The 17,207-nt window shown below is 51.2% G+C and overlaps 1 protein-coding gene across 1 annotated transcript; it reads right to left on the minus strand.

Annotated features, from left to right (window-relative positions):
- Nucleotides 1-1,670: 1,670 nt before the first annotated feature.
- myo18b (myosin XVIIIB) lies at nucleotides 1,671-15,724 on the minus strand. Its single transcript, XM_078799039.1, has 43 exons — nucleotides 15,497-15,724; nucleotides 14,942-15,088; nucleotides 14,537-14,866; nucleotides 14,406-14,469; nucleotides 14,230-14,342; nucleotides 13,989-14,156; nucleotides 13,683-13,893; nucleotides 12,570-12,712; nucleotides 12,393-12,493; nucleotides 12,228-12,291; nucleotides 12,009-12,153; nucleotides 11,752-11,916; nucleotides 11,590-11,680; nucleotides 11,338-11,530; nucleotides 11,189-11,269; nucleotides 10,982-11,102; nucleotides 10,769-10,916; nucleotides 10,506-10,689; nucleotides 10,281-10,434; nucleotides 10,111-10,220; nucleotides 9,979-10,044; nucleotides 9,779-9,907; nucleotides 9,456-9,599; nucleotides 9,295-9,384; nucleotides 9,081-9,200; nucleotides 8,906-9,011; nucleotides 7,982-8,106; nucleotides 7,731-7,885; nucleotides 7,523-7,646; nucleotides 7,258-7,458; nucleotides 7,042-7,152; nucleotides 6,855-6,959; nucleotides 6,617-6,778; nucleotides 6,431-6,544; nucleotides 6,242-6,358; nucleotides 6,094-6,177; nucleotides 5,891-6,028; nucleotides 4,202-4,387; nucleotides 3,943-4,076; nucleotides 3,822-3,863; nucleotides 3,474-3,614; nucleotides 2,532-3,407; nucleotides 1,671-1,776 (listed from the first exon to the last, which is right to left on the minus strand). Exons 1-42 carry the CDS (start codon nucleotides 15,533-15,535, stop codon nucleotides 2,543-2,545), a joined length of 6,231 nt encoding a protein of 2,076 aa, XP_078655165.1. The 5' UTR covers nucleotides 15,536-15,724; the 3' UTR covers nucleotides 1,671-1,776; nucleotides 2,532-2,542.
- Nucleotides 15,725-17,207: the final 1,483 nt, after the last annotated feature.

Genomic DNA, 17,207 nt, shown 5'->3' on the forward strand with positions numbered 1-17,207 from the left:
TGGCTCTCCTTCACCCCCCCCCAGCCAGACACAGCTTAAAGACATCAAAGTTTGCTCTCTCACATCACGTGACTGCAACACGTCACTGCCCCAAAGACGCCCCCTTTCTCGCCTGTTTCCATACAGATATCTTTGTCCCGCCTCTGTTCCGGCTTTGCTAGCAAGTGACAAGGTGGGGCAAAGACATCTTTAAAGGGGACCTAGGATGCTTTTTCCACCATTCTGACCTATAACTGTAGTACCAATGTAGTATTCTGGTGTTAAACCATTCTGACCTATAACTGTAGTACCAATGTAGTATTGTGGTGTTAAACCATTCTGACCTACAACGGCAGTACCAATGTAGTATTCTGGTGTTAAAACATTCTGACCTATAACTGCAGTACCAATGTAGTATTCTGGTGTTAAACCATTCTGACCTGTAACTGTAGTACCAATGTAGTATTCTGGTGTTCAACCATTCTGACCTATAACTGCAGTACCAATGTAGTATTCTAGTGTTAAACCATTCTGACCTATAACTGCAGTACCAATGTAGTATTCTAGTGTTCTAGTGTTAAACCATTCTGACCTAGAACTGCAGTACCAATGTAGTATTCTGGTGTTAAACCATTCTGACCTAGAACTGCAGTACCAATGTAGTATTCTGGTGTTAAACCATTCTGACCTAGAACTGCAGTACCAATGTCGTATTCTGGTGTTAAACCATTCTGACCTAGAACTGTAGTACCAATGTAGTATTCTGGTGTTAAACCATTCTGACCTAGAACTGCAGTACCAATGTAGTATTCTGGTGTTAAACCATTCTGACCTAGAACTGTAGTACCAATGTAGTACTACAGTGCAAGTCATGGAGCAAAAGCACTAGTCTGTGTAGCATTATAGCATCGAGGAAGCGGGGTTGCTTCGGGATAAAAACATGTTTACGTATCTAATAGACAGGACAAAGACATCTTACGTATCTAAGAGACAGGACAAAGACATGTTTATGTATCTAAGAGACAGGACAAAGACATGTTTACGTATCTAAGAGATGGTACAAAGACATATTTACGTATCTAAGAGACAGGACAAAGACATCTTAGGGTATCTAAGACACAGGACAAAGACATGTTTACATATATAAGAGACAGGACAAAGACATATTTACGTATCTAAGAGACAGGACAAAGACAAGTTTATGTATCTAAGAGACGGTACAAAGACATCTTAGGGTATCTAAGACACAGAACAAAGACATGTTTACATATATAAGAGACAGGACAAAGACATCTTTACGTATCTAAGACACAGGACAAAGACATCTTTACATATCTAAGAGACAGGACAAAGACATGTTTATGTATCTAAGAGATGGGACAAAGACATGTTTACGTATCTAAGCGACGGGACAATACATGTTTACGTAACTAAGGGAGGGACAAAGACATCTTTACGTATCTAAGAGACAAAGTGTTTAGAAGAAAATGTCCTTGTTGACATAAGCCCCACCCCTCCAGCTGTTTGTTACCCTTTAATCTCCTTGATCTCTTCTTCTCCATCACGAGAGGCGGGGCTTAGCAGGGTTACACATGACTAAGACGTCACAGCGCACATGCTCGTGCACGTACAGTGACAGTGCTGTGAAGTACGCATGTGTATTGTGTGCACATGACATGCATGTTAACAAAAACAAATAAATCAAGTTTAGTGTGTTTTTGTTTCTTTATTGCAAAACAATGTGGCAAACTTGCTTGTTGGCTCTGGCGGATGGTCAACTTTCTGATGCTAATCATGCTAATGGAGGAAGAAAAACAGAAGGTCACAAGGTTGCGAGTAGGTGGCATTAGCATGTAGCTAATATGACTGATGATGCTAATGAGTTAAATGTAGCTAATGAGGCTAAAAAAATGTTGCTCATATGACGAATGATGCTAATGTAGATAACATAGCTAATTATGGTCATATCGTTAACCTTGCTAATAATAATAATGCAGCTAATAATGCTCATGCGGTTAATGAAGCTAAAAAGGTCAATGATGCTAACATAGCTAATGTTGCTAATGCAGTAAATAAAGCTCATGAGGTTAATGTATCTACTGATGTCAATGATGCTAACGTAGCTAATGTTGCTAAAGCAACTCATAAAGCTCATGAGGTTAATGTATCTAATGAGATCAATGATGCTAATGATGCTAACGTAGCTAATGTTGCTAATGCAACTAATAAAGCTAATGAGGTTAATGTCTCTAATGAGGTCAATGATGCTAATGTGGCTAACATAGCTAATGTTGCTAATGCAACTCATAAAGCTCATGAGGTTAAGGTATCCAATCAGGTAAATTATGCTAATGATGCTAACGTAGCTAATGTTGCTAATGCAACTAATAAAGCTCATTAGGTTAATGTATCTAATGAGGTCAATGATGCTAATGATGCTACCGTAGCTAATGTTGCTAATGCAACTAATAAAGCTAATGAGATTAATGTGTCTAATGAGGTCAATGATGCTAATGATGCTAACGTTGCAAATGATGCATGTGGGGTGTCACCTGGCGCTGCTTCAGTCCACTTCCTTCTTGAGGTATTTCCTCATGACAGAGGACACGTCACCGCCCTCGCTGCCCTCAGCTTCCAGTCGTTCTCCCTGTGGTCGCTCGAGTCGCCTCCTGGGCCGTGTGACCTCTGAACTTCCCGAACCGCCTGAGCTGGACGACTCGGTTTCAGAGCTGCGTTGGCGAGTGGAGGGGGGCAGCTCTCCAAAATGGACACTCAGCGCCCTCCTACCCCCCCGCACGGAGCCGGCCAGGCTGCTGGTGGATTGAGCTCTGCGGATGGCGGGAAGGATGTCGGACATGTCGTCCCGCTCGCCAACGAGGCGGCGGTTCTGGAAGACAACGGGCTCGGAACCCAGGCAGCCTTCGCCTGCGTCCTCTGAGACAAGACTAGCCAAGGCACCGCGGCGAGGTGCCTGCGGGGAGCGCCGTAAAGCCATGACGTCCTCCTCCGGGATGGACAGGGACGAAGGGCCTTGGCGGACGACTTGTGAGGACGCCAATGACGAGAGGCGCGGCAGTGAGGGGAGGGGAGTCAGAGAGTCGCAGGAGTTGAAGCGGGGTGGCGTCAGCGTCAGAGAGTCGCCGGCAGCGCGAGGAAGGAGCGGCGAGGACGGCTTGAGGATGCCGGGTCGAGGTTCCGGAAGGTCGTCGGGCGTGAGAGAGAGTGCTGAGGCTCGACGGCGTAGTGCCGAAGCCGCTGTTGTCTGGTACACAGGAAGTGACACGGTGCTACCGGCTCCCGCTTCGTTGCCTGCTCGCCGCTTGCGAAGTCCTTCAAGAAGCTCCGACAGTGCAGATGACGACGGCGCCCTTCCCAGACCCCGAGAACCTCCCCCCTCCACGTCATCTTCATCCGCTTCAACGCAGGAGCTGAACAGAACAGAACCTCCTGAGACCCGATCTCAGCCAAGCCAGTCAACACAGCTGGTGGCTTACCGAAAACTGTACGTGCTGCTGGTGTCCGCAGCTGACTGGCGTCCCCCCTGGCCGCTAAGGGTACTGCTGTTGCAGGGAGATGCTCGCCAACCACGCACGCCCTCACCGATGTCTTCCGTCCCTACGCTGGACACCGAGTCCCTGTGAGGACAACCATCGTTACTAACCAGCGAGTGCATGATGTCATCACCGTGACATCACAAGAAGGTCCGTGGACCCGTGGAGACACGGCAGGGCATGATGCCACAGCGTTAGCGAGCATGCACGCCACTGCTAACAGGCTATGTTAGCATCAAGTGCTAACACGTGCACGGCCAGGGCTAGCTCGCAGGGCGCACACGTTCTTACGGCTCTTTCTTTGTCGAGGACGACGTCGCGGCCACACGAACGCTGGAGTGAACAATGCATGGTCAGCATGCTTGAGGGGCGGGACTAGGGACATCATCCCATTGGAGGCAGGCCGTGTTACCTTTCGGTATCGCTGTCGTCGCTTGACTCCACCTCCTCCAGGGCGGCCTGCAGATCAACGATGCGTCTGATGGAAGTTTCCAGATCAGCTTGTAATGTCTGCCTGATGGCCGTCAGCTCCTCCACCTGCATTTCCTGTAAACCAAAATCACTTCCTGTTGTTGTCATGGAGATGCACAAGCAGCATGATCAGTCAAGGAGTCTGTGTGATTGGTTGTTGTGGAGGAGGCGGGGCTACTCCATGAGTTGATGTTTCTCACCAGCTCCATGCGGCGCCGGCTGCTGTCCTGCTCGCGCTGACTCAGCTCGTCCATCTCCACGCGGACGTCCTGCAGACGCTGCTGGAAGTAGCGAGCGTTCTCGCGCTCCCGAGCCTCTGCCTGAGCGCTCTGTTCCAGCTCCTCGCCGAGACGCACCACGCTGTCCCGCAGACGCAGCACCAGAACCTTCAGCGGACCCAGATTTTAGCCTTGATGCTAATGATGGGAAGGCACGTCGCTACCATGTTGCTATCATGTCGCTATCATGAGTTGATGACATCTCTATCATGTTGCTATCATGTCGCTATTATGAATTGATGACATCGCTACCATGTTGCTATCATGTCGCTATCATGAGTTGATGACATCGCTATCATGTTGCTATCATGTCACTATAATGAGTTGATGACATCGCTACCATGTTGCTATCATGTCGCTATCATGAGTTGATGACATCGCTACCATGTTGCTATCATGTCGCTATCATGAGTTGATGACATCGCTACCATGTTGCTATCATGTCGCTATCATGAGTTGATGACATCGCTATCATGTTGCTATCATGTCACTATAATGAGTTGATGACATCGCTACCATGTTGCTATCATGTCGCTATCATGAGTTGATGACATTGCTATCATGTTGCTATCATGTCGCTATTATGAATTGATGACATCGCTACCATGTTGCTATCATGTCGCTATCATGAGTTGACATCACTATCATGTTGCTATGATGAGTTGATGACATCGCTACCATGTTGCTATCATGTTGCTATCATGTTGCTATCATGACTTGATGACATCGCTACCATGTTGCTATAATGTCGCTATCATTAATTGATGACATCACTACCATGTTGCTATCATGTCGCTATCATGAATTGATGACATCACTACCATGTTGCTATCATGTCGCTATCATGAGTTGATGACATTACTATCATGAGTTGACATCGCTATCATGTTGCTATCATGAGTTGATGGCATCGCTATCATGACTTGATGACATCGCTATCATGTTGCTATCATGTCACTATCATGAGTTGATGACATCGCTATCATGAGTTGACATCGCTATCATGTTGCTATCATGACTTGATGACATCGCTACCATGTTGCTATCATGTCGCTATCATGAGTTGGTGACATCGCTATCATGTTGCTATAATGTCACTATCATGAATTGATGACATCACTATCATGTCGCTATCATGAGTTGATGACATCACTATCATGAGTTGACATCGCTATCATGTTGCTATCATGAGTTGATGGCATCGCTATCATGACTTGATGACATCGCTATCATGTTGCTATCATGTCGCTATCATGAGTTGATGACATCGCTACCATGTTGCTATCATGTCGCTATCATGAGTTGATGACATCGCTATCATGTCGCTGTCACCCATGCAGTCACTGTGATGGTGCTATGCTGTCACTGTCATGTTGCTATGATGTCACTGTGATGTTGCTATGATGTCACTGTGATGTTGCTATGCTGTCACTGTGATGTTGCTATGCTGTCACTGTCATGTTGCTATGATGTCACTGTGATGTTGCTATGCTGTCACTGTCATGTTGCTATGATGTCACTGTGATGTTGCTATGATGTCACAGTATTCCAACAAAGCTTGTAGAGCGGTGGACGTCCTGGTGGACACGTGTTGACTATGTTGTTGTTCACCTCAAACCTCTTGACTTGTCCTCTTTGGAACTCCAGTTTGTTTTCCAGGTCGCAGACACGTGCTTCCTGTTTGCTGACAATGCTGCGCCCCACAGTGGACGACTCCAGGAAGTGCAGCCTGGACGCTTGCTGCTGGAGCTGCGGAAGAAGAGGAGCATGTGATGAAGAGAAAGAAGAGGATGAAGAAATGATGCTGAGCTCACCTCCTCGCGAAGGGTGTGTCTCTCCTTCTTCACCTCCTCAAGCTCCGCCTCCAGTTCTTTGATGCGACAGATGTCATTGGACGACTGTCCACGAGACAAAGACGATGAGGGGACACGATGGAGGAGACAAGGATGCGTGTTGACTAACCTGCTGGATGAGCGCTTTGTGCTTCCTCATGAGCTCCTCCAGGTCCTCCTGGTCCTCCTCCAAGCGCTTCAGCAGGTCCACTTTTTCATGCTGGAGGAGGCAGAGCTGCTCGTCCAGCTGCACAGACGCCAAAAAGTCCACATGTTTGATTCCCTCTCTGAACACCAACACCTGCTGCGCTGGTCTCACCAGACTTTTCTGCTTGCACATGTTGTCCACTTCTATCTGCGTGTCCTCCAGCTGCTGCGTCAAGGTCGCCAGGGCGCTCTCGGACTCGCGCCGCTGCGTCTCGCTGTCCTCCAGCTGACACACACGCATGAAGGTCAATAAAGACAGGGGGCATGGCAGCCCAGTGGGGGCGCTGGCGAGGCACACCTGCCAGTGAAGACGCTCCAGCTGGTCCTTGGTGGCGTCTGCGGGGCTCCGTCCATCACTTTGCAGGGTGGCCAGCAGAAGCTGGGCATCGGCCAGGAGAGCATGCGTCCGCTTCAAGTCCCGTCTCAACTTCTTCTCCACATCAAAGTCTCGGTGGCCCACCTGCACGCCGTCACATGTTCACCACGACTAGCATGCTAATAAGCCGCTGCGCATGTGTGCGTGCGTGCATGCGTACCTGGTCACACAGCGTGGCGACAAGTCCCTCCAGGTCATGTTTGTCGTGGATGACCATCTGCTTTTCCTCATATTCCTGCTCCAGCTGCATCTCCAGCTGACGCAGCTGCATCATCATCGCACATAGCATGTTGCTAACTGCTACCATGCTAACACATGAACTTCCTGTTGAAGAGTGGATGGCCTACCCGCCTCTGCGAAGACTTGTGGACGTCCTCCAGCTCCTCGTCTTTGTCCTCCAGTTCCTTCTGGTGGATCTGCTTCATGCGCTCCAGCTCCAGCTCCAAGCGCACATGCACCTGTGGGGGAGCGGTGGGGGCGGGGCATGGGGAGGGGTGGATAAGGGGTGTGGGGTTAGGCTGCACGTGCAGGTCGCCGCGTGCACTCCTGCAGGTTTCCGTTACCTGTTGCTGCTGTTGTACTCTGGCGCTTAGCTTGGACATCTCTTCGGCCCGCTCGCTGGCCACGCCCTCCAGGAGGCGGAGCTGCTTCTTCAGGTCAGGGGCGGAGTCGCCAGCCAGATCCACGGGAATGCTGAGGTCACGGATCTGAGCGCACAATTCATCCTTCTGCTTCTGTAGACGACCTGCGTCGGCCTGGCTCGCCTGCACGCACACGCACGCAAGTGAGGCCCCGCGTCAACGTCAGCTGGCAGGACCTCAGGCTCACCTGGAGGTGGCGGCGCAGCGTGAATAGCTCCGCCTCCAGCGTGGCGTTCTCCTGCAAAGTTTTGTCCTTCATTTCTCGTTCGTTGTCGACTTCCTCCAACGCCTGCGTGAGCTCACCGTCAAAGCTGCCGATGGCAAAGGACGGCAGACATCTTTGTTAGCATGTTGACGGTGAAGCGCTGCAGCAAGGTCAGTGGAAGGACAAATACCGTCTCTGTTTGCGGTCCACTTCATGCATTCGGTTCTGAAGGCTGTCGGCGAGGACTCGTGCGTCCTGGAGGTCAGAGGTCACGCGGCGACAATGTCGTTTGAGTTCGGACACGTTCTTCTTGGACTGGTCCAACTGGGCCTGCAGCGCCACCACCTGCAGGCCACATGCATGTGCATGCATGTATATACACACACACACACTGTCACTAGCAACAAATACAAAGAACATCCTCATTTTCGCCTGTCTCACTTTGTTGTCCAGCAGCTGACGTGTCTCTCGCTCCGCCTCCACCTTATCCTCCATCTGCTTCAGTCGTCTGCGAACAAAATCCACCTCCGTCTGGCAACCTTCCAGCTGCATGGCCAGCTCGCTCTCTGGAGACAAATAACGACTCTTTCATCCCAAATATTTCATCCAGGAAAATACTTTTTCGAACATTTCAACTTTCTAGACAAAATAGACACACCCCCAACAATGTCACTTCCTTTTAATACTTCCCATTGACTGGCAATACATTCTTCCTGTTTGTCGTCAACACTTCCTGTCATGAACACTTCCTGTTTGTTGTCGTTGCTCCCAATTGACCATCATTACTTCCTGTTGTCAACACTTCCTGTCATTAACACTTCCTGTTTTCGTCAACATTTCCTGTCATCAACACTTCCTGTTTGCTGTTGTTGCTCCCCATTTACCATCATTACTTACTGTTGTCATCACTTCCTGTTTGCTGTTGTCGCTCCCGATTTACCATCATTACTTCCTGTTTGTCATCAACACTTCTCTTTGTCAAATAAACTTCCTGTTTGCTGTTGTCGCTTCTCATTTACCATCATTACTTCCTGTTGTCAGCACTTCCTGTTTGCTGTTGTCGCTCCCCATTTACCATCATTACTTCCTGTCGTCAACACTTCCTGTCATTAACACTTCCTCTTTGTCGTCAACACTTCCTGTCATCAACACTTCCTGTTTGCGGTCATTACTTCCTGTTGTCATCACTTCTTGTTTGTTGCTAGCACTTTCTGTCATCAACACTTCTTTTATTCAAACACTTCCCGTTTGTTGTCATCATTCATGAACTTCATATTCAAAATACTCCGTCCAGTCAGCATCCTCCTGGCCACAGCCAACCAGCATGCTGCGTGGTTGGTTTGCTAACAGGAAGTCTAATCTAACCTGTTCCCGCCACTCGTTGACTTTCCAAGTTGTGAGCCTTCTGCCTCTCCTCCTCCAGATGTCTCTCCAGTGTTTCCATGGCAACCTTGCACTGGTCCAAACGTATCTGATGACACACCAACAGGGGGGTCATGGGGGTCATCAAGCTGGGAGTAAGTCAAGATGGCCGCCTCACCTGCAGCTCCTTGTTTTCCTTGCTAAGACGAAGTCTCTCCGCTCTTTCCGCATCCAGAGCCTGACCCACGGCGTCGCCACGGAAACGCTCGTCGCTCAGCTCCGAGGTCACCGCCGTCAGCTACACACACACATGCACATGAGTGTGTGTGCTAGTGTGTGTTAGTGTGTGTTAGTGTGTGTTAGTGTGTGTTAGTGTGTGTTGTAGGACAAACTTTGGTGTTGCAGGCATCCACCATCTGCCTCAACTCGTTTCTCTCCTTCTCCGACTTGTCAAGACGTCGTTTCAGCGCCGACACTTCAACCTGATGACACACTCTTCTTTACAACACGTGTGTGTGTGCGCGTGCATGCGTGTGTGTGTGTGTGCGTGCACCTCTTTTGCGCGCAGCCTCTCATTGTCCATGTTGACGTCCAGCAGGGGGCGCACGCGGCAGAAGAGCCGCCACCAGTGCCACTCACCCACCAGACGCAGAACTCGAAGGTTCCTCTGAAGGCAGCGCACAGCCATGTGCTGCACCTGCATGTGCACACACACACACACACACACACACAGAGTGACATGTGTGAAGTTATGCTTCTTTGTTTCTCCCGAGGGTGTCGCATAGCAACAGGACGTCCTTGTCCGTGATTGGTCAGTCGTGTCTCATACAAGACTTTGTTCACGTGAGGATCAGACAAAGACACGACGGCGCCGACCTTGAGTGTGCGGTACTTCTGCCGGGCCAGGTGTCCCACGCAGGCGGCCTGCAGGTGGACCAGCCAGCCGCTGACCTGCAGGTCGCGTTGACTCTCCAGGTGTCGCAGCACGCCGCGTCTCATGAACACCTAAGAGGAAACAGGAAGTGGTCAGCGGCAGCGGAGGACGGGCCTTCTCCACACAGAGGAGGCATTCTCACCCGACCAGCGGCGACCACAACGCTCTTGGGGTCCAAGTCCAAGTCAGCCAGTAGCTCGTCCACCGCCTGAGAAACACGACCGAGACGCCGTTCACTGAAGGTAATGGGTGTTTAGCAAATCATGTGACCCACCTTCCTCTCATCATGGCGGACAAACATAGAGGCGTAGCGCTTCATGATGGGCGGAGACAAGGCCTGGAAATGACACCTGAAGTCGCTGAGGGTCATGTGATCCGGGTAACCTGCCAGGACAGCAGAGGTCAGAGTTCGGACGAGCGTCATACAGCGGGCGGCGGGCTAACCTGTGCGGTAGAGCTGCAGCGCTGGCACCGTCTGCATCGACCGAAGCTGTGATCGCAGCGTCCCCACATTGAGGGTGCCGCTGGCGTTCATCTTGGCGCTGAAACACTGCAGGAATACGGGTCGGGCGCGCCGGATCACGTTGATGAGGGCGTCCTGAAGGGGCGGAGACAAGCGGAGTATGCAAACCTGACTGAAGATGTGGCGGCGGTGGCGGTGATATTTACAGCCTGCAGTTTGATGGCGATGCACGGCGAGTGCCTGCGCACGGCGGCCGCCCCCCCACTGAGCGTCTTCCTGATGGTCGCGCTCCTCTGCAGTGAGCGCTGACTGGCGCCATCGAGCCCGCTCAGGCCACGGCACAGCGGCGGCACGGCGACGGTGGGCGTGAACATCGCCTTCACCGCCGCTCTGAAGAAGACACGCCACGTCACCTCCTGACCACGCCCCTCCCCACAACATGTCACCTCATGGAACAGGCGGCACTCACACGGACGAGTTCTGAAGAAGCCCAACGGCGTTGAGAGCAGACGGGTTGTTCTGGACCAGCGAGAACCATCCTGTGAGGTCGTAGCGGACCGGGTCGCAGCCTGCCAGGTGTCCCACTTCGCACTGCAGCGGCTGCTCGCACTGACGTACTAAAGGAAGGTCACATGATCATCATCATCATCGCCACAGTCATCATCAATGGTGGCTGTGCTACCCGTCTGGTTGAAGTACTGGCACACGCGCTGTAGAGCGGTGCCCTCAGTAGACGCTGGCGTCGTCATCTCCTCGTCCAAGACCCACAGGAGCCCCCGGGGGGCGCCCTCTGCTGCCCGCACCTTCAACACGCAACATGTTTGTTGCCCCACCCCTTTACATGTCACAGTGTCACATCACCGCTTAGCACGTTAGCGTGTTAGCGTACCTGCGGAGGCGACTGGTCCATGGCGGACACGACGTCAGCGGGGCTGATCTCCGGACACTCAAATGCCACTGGAACGTTCTCCTGGACACACACACATGGAGTCATGACACAGCGACACGGGAGCCAATCAGGACGTGAAGGTGCGTCACCTGTGCGTAGCGCTCCAGAGTGTGTGTGAATGTGTGTGTGTAGTGATGTTCTAGAAGGCGTTCTTGTAAGTAGTTGTGGCAAAATTCACTCCAGTTGCCCGCTCGCTCCTCGGATGCGTGGCGAGGGTTCCTCAGGCCGGGCGTGTCCACCACCGTCACGGACGCCAGCGCCAGCTGCTGGCCGCTCAGAGCTCTGTGCGAGATCAAGATGGCGTCCTCATCTTGCACACGTGAAGATGTATACGCACGCACCTGTTGATGAGGGAAACGATGGCGGCAAAAAGTTCTTCATAGAGGCCGGCCGCCATCCCGTCTACGCACTGAGCTGCCGTCAGCCGAGGGCCTGCAAGTTATTAGTGAGGTCACAGTCGCATGTTAGAACGCTCCTTAGGTTAGCGTGTTAGCGTGTCTCACCTTCCTCCGACTCGCCGCTGCGCTCTCTGCTGCCCCCGGTGGCTTGCTGCAGCAGCTGGCGCAGGTGATGTTTGAAGACGGCTGTGTTCAGCTCCTCCCCCTCGCATCCCAGCATGCCACTGGCCGCCTGGGCGCTCTCAAAGTTCACAAACTGCCTTCTCCCCACTGATGCACGCAAACAACGCAGTGAGGTCAGATGCCCCCCTGCTGGAAACTTTCTCCTACTCCCCTGAGTGTGCGGGTGAGGGTGACATTACCTTTGCAGGCCCCCGCCGCCCCCAGGTGGTAAATGGCGGCGAGGACGTGCCAGATGGCCTTCTGCTCACTGGCGGTGAAGCCCAGGGTTTCCATGGCGACCAGCAGCTTGGCGAAGCCGACAGACGCTCGCTGTTTCTCCTCCACCTGACAGACAAAGAAGAGGAAGAATGAGGAAGCATTCAGGTGAAGCCCCGCCCACTTGTGGTCCCAGACTCTACCTTGGTGGGAGGAGTCATACCAAAGGAGTGACATTCTGGAAGCTGATGGAGCTGCAGCTCCGTCCTGACCACCAAGGAAGGAAGGAAGGAGGAAAGGGAAGAAGGAAGGCAGAAAGCATCGTCAGCTAATGCGATGGCGGTTAGCACACAAGCACAAGCGCTCACCTCACGTCTGCGCTGAGGCCTGCTAGCATCTGAGAGAACACCAGGAAGTTACTCTCTCCACCGGTCACGTGACACACTCGCCATTTGTCCAGCATCATGGTCTGAGGGCGGGACCACAAAGTGTCAATCATCATTTCCGATACGTATGTGCGTGTGTCTGTGCATGCGTGTCATTGCCTGGAGGTGTCCGGCGGCGGCACGTCCTGCGTGGTTAAAGTCCACTGAAAACATCATGGCGAAGCGAGAGGCGGAGTCACTGTGTGGAGAGGTGACGCAGCCAAACGACCTCAACACGCTGAACATGGCCTGAACACGCTCCACTGCAGGAGGAACATAACACTTCCTGTTTGGCATCAACACTTCCTGTTTTTTGTCAATATTTCCTGTTTGTCATCAACACTGTTTGTCGTAAACACTGTTTGCCGTCAATGCTTCCTGTTTGCCCTTTACACTTCCTGGTTGTCTTTTATACTTCCTGGTTGTCCTATACACTTCCTGTTTGTTCTTTAGACTAGACGATGTTTGTCCTTTAGACCTGTTTCCCATCAACACTTCCTGTTAGTCTGCAACATTTCCTGTTTAACCTATACTTCCTGTCAGTGATCAACACCTCCTGTTTGCCGTCAACACTTCCTGTTTGTCCTATACACTTCGTGTTGGTGTCAACACTTCCTGTTTGTCATCTACATTTCCTTTTTTAACCTATACTTCCTTCCTGTTAATGTTAAATACCTCCTGTTTGCTTGCCGTTAACACTTCCTGTTGGTCGTCAACACTTCCTGTTGGTCGTCAACACTTCCTGTTTGTCCTTTACACTTCCTGTGTGCTGCCAACACTTCCTGTTTTAACCTATACTTCCTTCCTGTCAGTGATCAAAACCTCCTGTTTTCCGACAACGCTTCCTGTTTGCCATCAACACACTGTTTGATTATCAACACTACCGGTTTGGTCGTCAACACTTCCTGATTGGTCGTCAACACTTCCTGATTGGTCGTCAACACTTCCTGTTGGTCATCAACACATCCTGTTGGTCGTCAACACTTCCTGTTTGGTCGTCAACATTTCCTGTTTGGTTGTCAACACTTCCTCTTGGTTGTCAACACTTCCTGTTTGTCATCAACACTTCCTGCTTTAAATTATAATTCCTTCCTGTTTGTGGTCTACACTTCCTGTTTGTCATCCAGACTTCCTGTTTGTGGTCTACACTTACTGTTTGTCATCCAGACTTCCTGTTTGCTTTCAATAATTCCCATGCAGTAGCATGCAGCAAGGCTAACGGTTAGTGCTCACCGCTCATGTTGGGTCCGGCGGTCCCCGCTTGCCTGAGCAGAGCGAGGGTGAAGGCGTGACAAGCAGTGGTCTTTCCTGTTCCGCTGCGGCCCACAGTGCACACGCAGTGGTCCCGCCTGTTTCCGACCATGGACACGTAGACCTGTTTGACCATGGCAGCCAGAGCCGGAGGAGCCTCCCATGTGGACTCCCCCCGCCGCGACTTTGGAGTCTGATGGCAAAAAAAAAGTGACAGTAAACCTCCCGACCACAAGGTGGCGCCGTGCCAACAAATTCCTTGATGTTCTTCAGGCGCGATGGCGTCACCTTGCTGTGTGTCTGCAATGGCGGCCACAAGTTGACCAGGTTGGGTCCGGCGTGCGTTAGCGGCATGCTAGCTTTAGCACGGCTGATTAGCGTGTGCAGCACCCCGCTTTCGTTGACGCTCTGCAGGTCGCTGAGGTCGTCACACAGGTCCAGGTGGGCGGGGTTACACTACCGGGGAGGAAACGGCCTCATAAAAAGAAAGAAAATCAACAAAAAATGTTTTGTTGAAAAAGTTTTGCACCTTTTCTACATCGTCTTCAGTGACGTCTAGCAGCGAGTCGTCTGTGTGGAGGCGGAGTCTCACTCGGCCTAGTGGGAGTTCCGGCGTTCCTTCGTCTGGCTTGAGCTGAGTGGCTGCAAGGCGACGACCCATCAGACAACAGTTTGCATCAAAGCTCAAGAACATTCTGGTCTTACCAAGCGTGAAGCCGTCCTGGTGCACGTACCAAACGGCGCCGGCCTCGTACCACACGTCCTTCACCTGAGCGGAGGACGAGAGTCCGGTTGGTGTTCCGCTTCATCCCGAACAACCCGCTTCGGACACGTACCTCCGTCATGGCGAGGTCCGCTAGTCTTCCTTCAGGTTCCTGACGCTCCTCCCTCACTTCCTGCTTGACCTCCCTCACATCCTCGGGCCCCTCCTTTCTTGGTTCCGCCTCGTCGCTCGCGTTCATCGGCGGCTCAGGCGTGACGTCTTGTTGGCCTTCTGTTTTTGCTGGGGCGGTCTTGTGCCCTGAAGGTGGGCGTGGTGACTGGCGGGGGGTGTGGCCACTGTTGAGCATGTGCTCGGCTCGTAGCGACATCTCGGCCTCCAGGATGGGTGGAGTCTGATCTGGAAGCAGGAACTGCTGCACAAGGTCGTCACTCAGCTTGCTGGGCTGCTGGGAAAATCAACATGAGCTAACATGCTAGCTCGTGGACGCAAGCTAAGCTAACTAGCCGACGACACGCACGGCCTTCTCCTCCTTGAGCTCGGGCTCCTTCTGTTTGGTCTCCTTCTCAGAATCTCGAACCAGCTGCTTGAGGAACCCGCCGGGAAGGGCAGAGAGCGGCGCCGGGGGCGGGACGGTGGCGACCACTGGGTGATTCTCCTCCTTAATCTGCGGTTACATGACAATGAGGGTGTGCCGTTAGCATGCTCATGTCAGTGGAAGTTACACAGACACGGATAGACGCAGCACGGATAGACTGCAATACGAGAACGTCGGCCATATTGGATGTGTCAAGGCTACTCTGTCAATGAATACAAGTGAATGTACTTAGTACTTCTATGAAGCACTGACACACGCCACTCATATACGAGGGAAACAAACACACAATCACATGGTTTGGGGGCGACTGTATTCATTCACAGCGTAGCCGCCACCCATCCAAGATGGCGGTGACGTTGACGTACGGCTCAGCGTCTATCTCCTGTATGTACGACGTCTGTGAGGGCGCTACTTCAAAATTAGCATTAGCATTAGCATTAGCATCATGCATGTGTATCATGTGACGACGACACCTGCCTTCTGCTCCCAAAGTTTTAAGCGTGATGACAGCGCCATGTTGCGTGGTGGGGTTTGGGGTGGGGGGTGGGGTCAGAGGGACGTCAGCCAGGTGTGATGTCAGAGCGACCTGATAAGGGGACACGTTACCATGGAGACACACACGTGCACACACGATGACATCATCACACGGACTCAAGTTTCAGTCAACAACACAAAAAGTCCGGATGGACCTCAAACATCACCTGAGAACCTCATCGGTTCTAACATTTCACTTATGGACCCCCACCCCCAAACCACCCCGTCCCGCTATCTTTCTTTGGGGACAAGTAGTAGTCCACACGATCCCAAGTCTTTGAGGGTCCGCTTGTGGAGGCCGCACCGTGCCTGCTGCCCCTTGTGCTACCAAAAAAAGACAAAGACGTTACCTTAAAGCGTCAAGAAAGACGAGGGACGTGAAGGACTCTGCTGGATGGACGGGAACGGACTGGGGGTCTGACACTGACAAGCAACAGACGTGTTCTATTAATAGCTCAGTCGAGGGAGGGTCGGGGGGGGCCCTCAGGAGGGCTGCAGGGAATGTGTGTGTCACCACCCCAAGACGAACAGAGACAAAGGTTCTAGAATGTTCTAGAGGACAACCTTACCTTCACTCAACACTTGGTGCTTTAGTTGACTTTTTCTCTAGAAGGTCTGATGCCATGTTTGGATGGGGGGGGTGTTTAGCCGGGGTTGGGGGAAGGTGCTGGACACCCCTTCAGCTGTCGTTTGATTGACAGCTGCAGGTGAGGACAGCAGGGAGGGCGGAGTTTCACGGGGAGAGGGCGGGATCATATGAGGTGGCGCCAGATCCCACCCCCCAACATGAACATTCTCGTCATCTTAAAGTAAATATGCGCTACCGTTATAACGTCATCGGTAAATGACTGTTTACTTGCTAATATAATAATACTTACTAATACTAAATATTTTTAATTATAAAAAATACATAAAACATCTAGCACCTGATTAGACACCAATTAATACTTTCTTCTTATATGTTTTATATATTTATTAATATTTTGGTTGAAATTACTTTGAAATATTTTGTTTTAATTTAAAAAATTAATGTCATTGAAAATATTAATTCATTCATTCATTCATTTTCTACCGCTTTTCCTCACGAGGGTCGCGGGGGTGCTGGAGCCTATCCCAGCTGTCTTTGGGCGAGAGGCGGGGTACACCCTGGACTGGTCGCCAGCCAATCACAGGGCACATATAGACAAACAACCATTCACACTCACAATTTAGAGTTGCCAATTAACCTAGCATGTTTTTGGAATGTGGGAGGAAACCGGAGTACCCGGAGAAAACCCACGCATGCACGGGGAGAACATGCAAACTCCACACAGAATGGTCGAGGGTGGAATTGAACCCTCGTCTTCTATCTGTGAGGTCTGCATGCTAACCTCTAGACCGTTGTGCCGCCTGAAAATATAAATTAAAAATGTATTAATGTCTTAATTAAAACTATGAGCTGTCAAAGTTAACGCAGTAATGACGCGTTAATGGAAGTTATTTTAACAGTAGCAAAAAAAATTTGACGCGCAATTAACGTGCCCTCCTGTACCGCCTCTCCACAGTAACTCTGTAGCCCCAAGCTGGAACAAATATTGATGGGAAACAGTATTTAGATTGGTAAAGTTAGCTTCAAAGCCCTGTCAGATGGCTCTAGTAGCAAGACCAAAGTTGT

Source organism: Doryrhamphus excisus, linkage group LG19 (assembly GCF_037039965.1).
Source record: "Doryrhamphus excisus strain RoL-2023G ecotype Guam linkage group LG19, RoL_Dexc_Guam_v1.1, whole genome shotgun sequence".
Classification (NCBI taxonomy): domain Eukaryota; kingdom Metazoa; phylum Chordata; class Actinopteri; order Syngnathiformes; family Syngnathidae; genus Doryrhamphus; species Doryrhamphus excisus.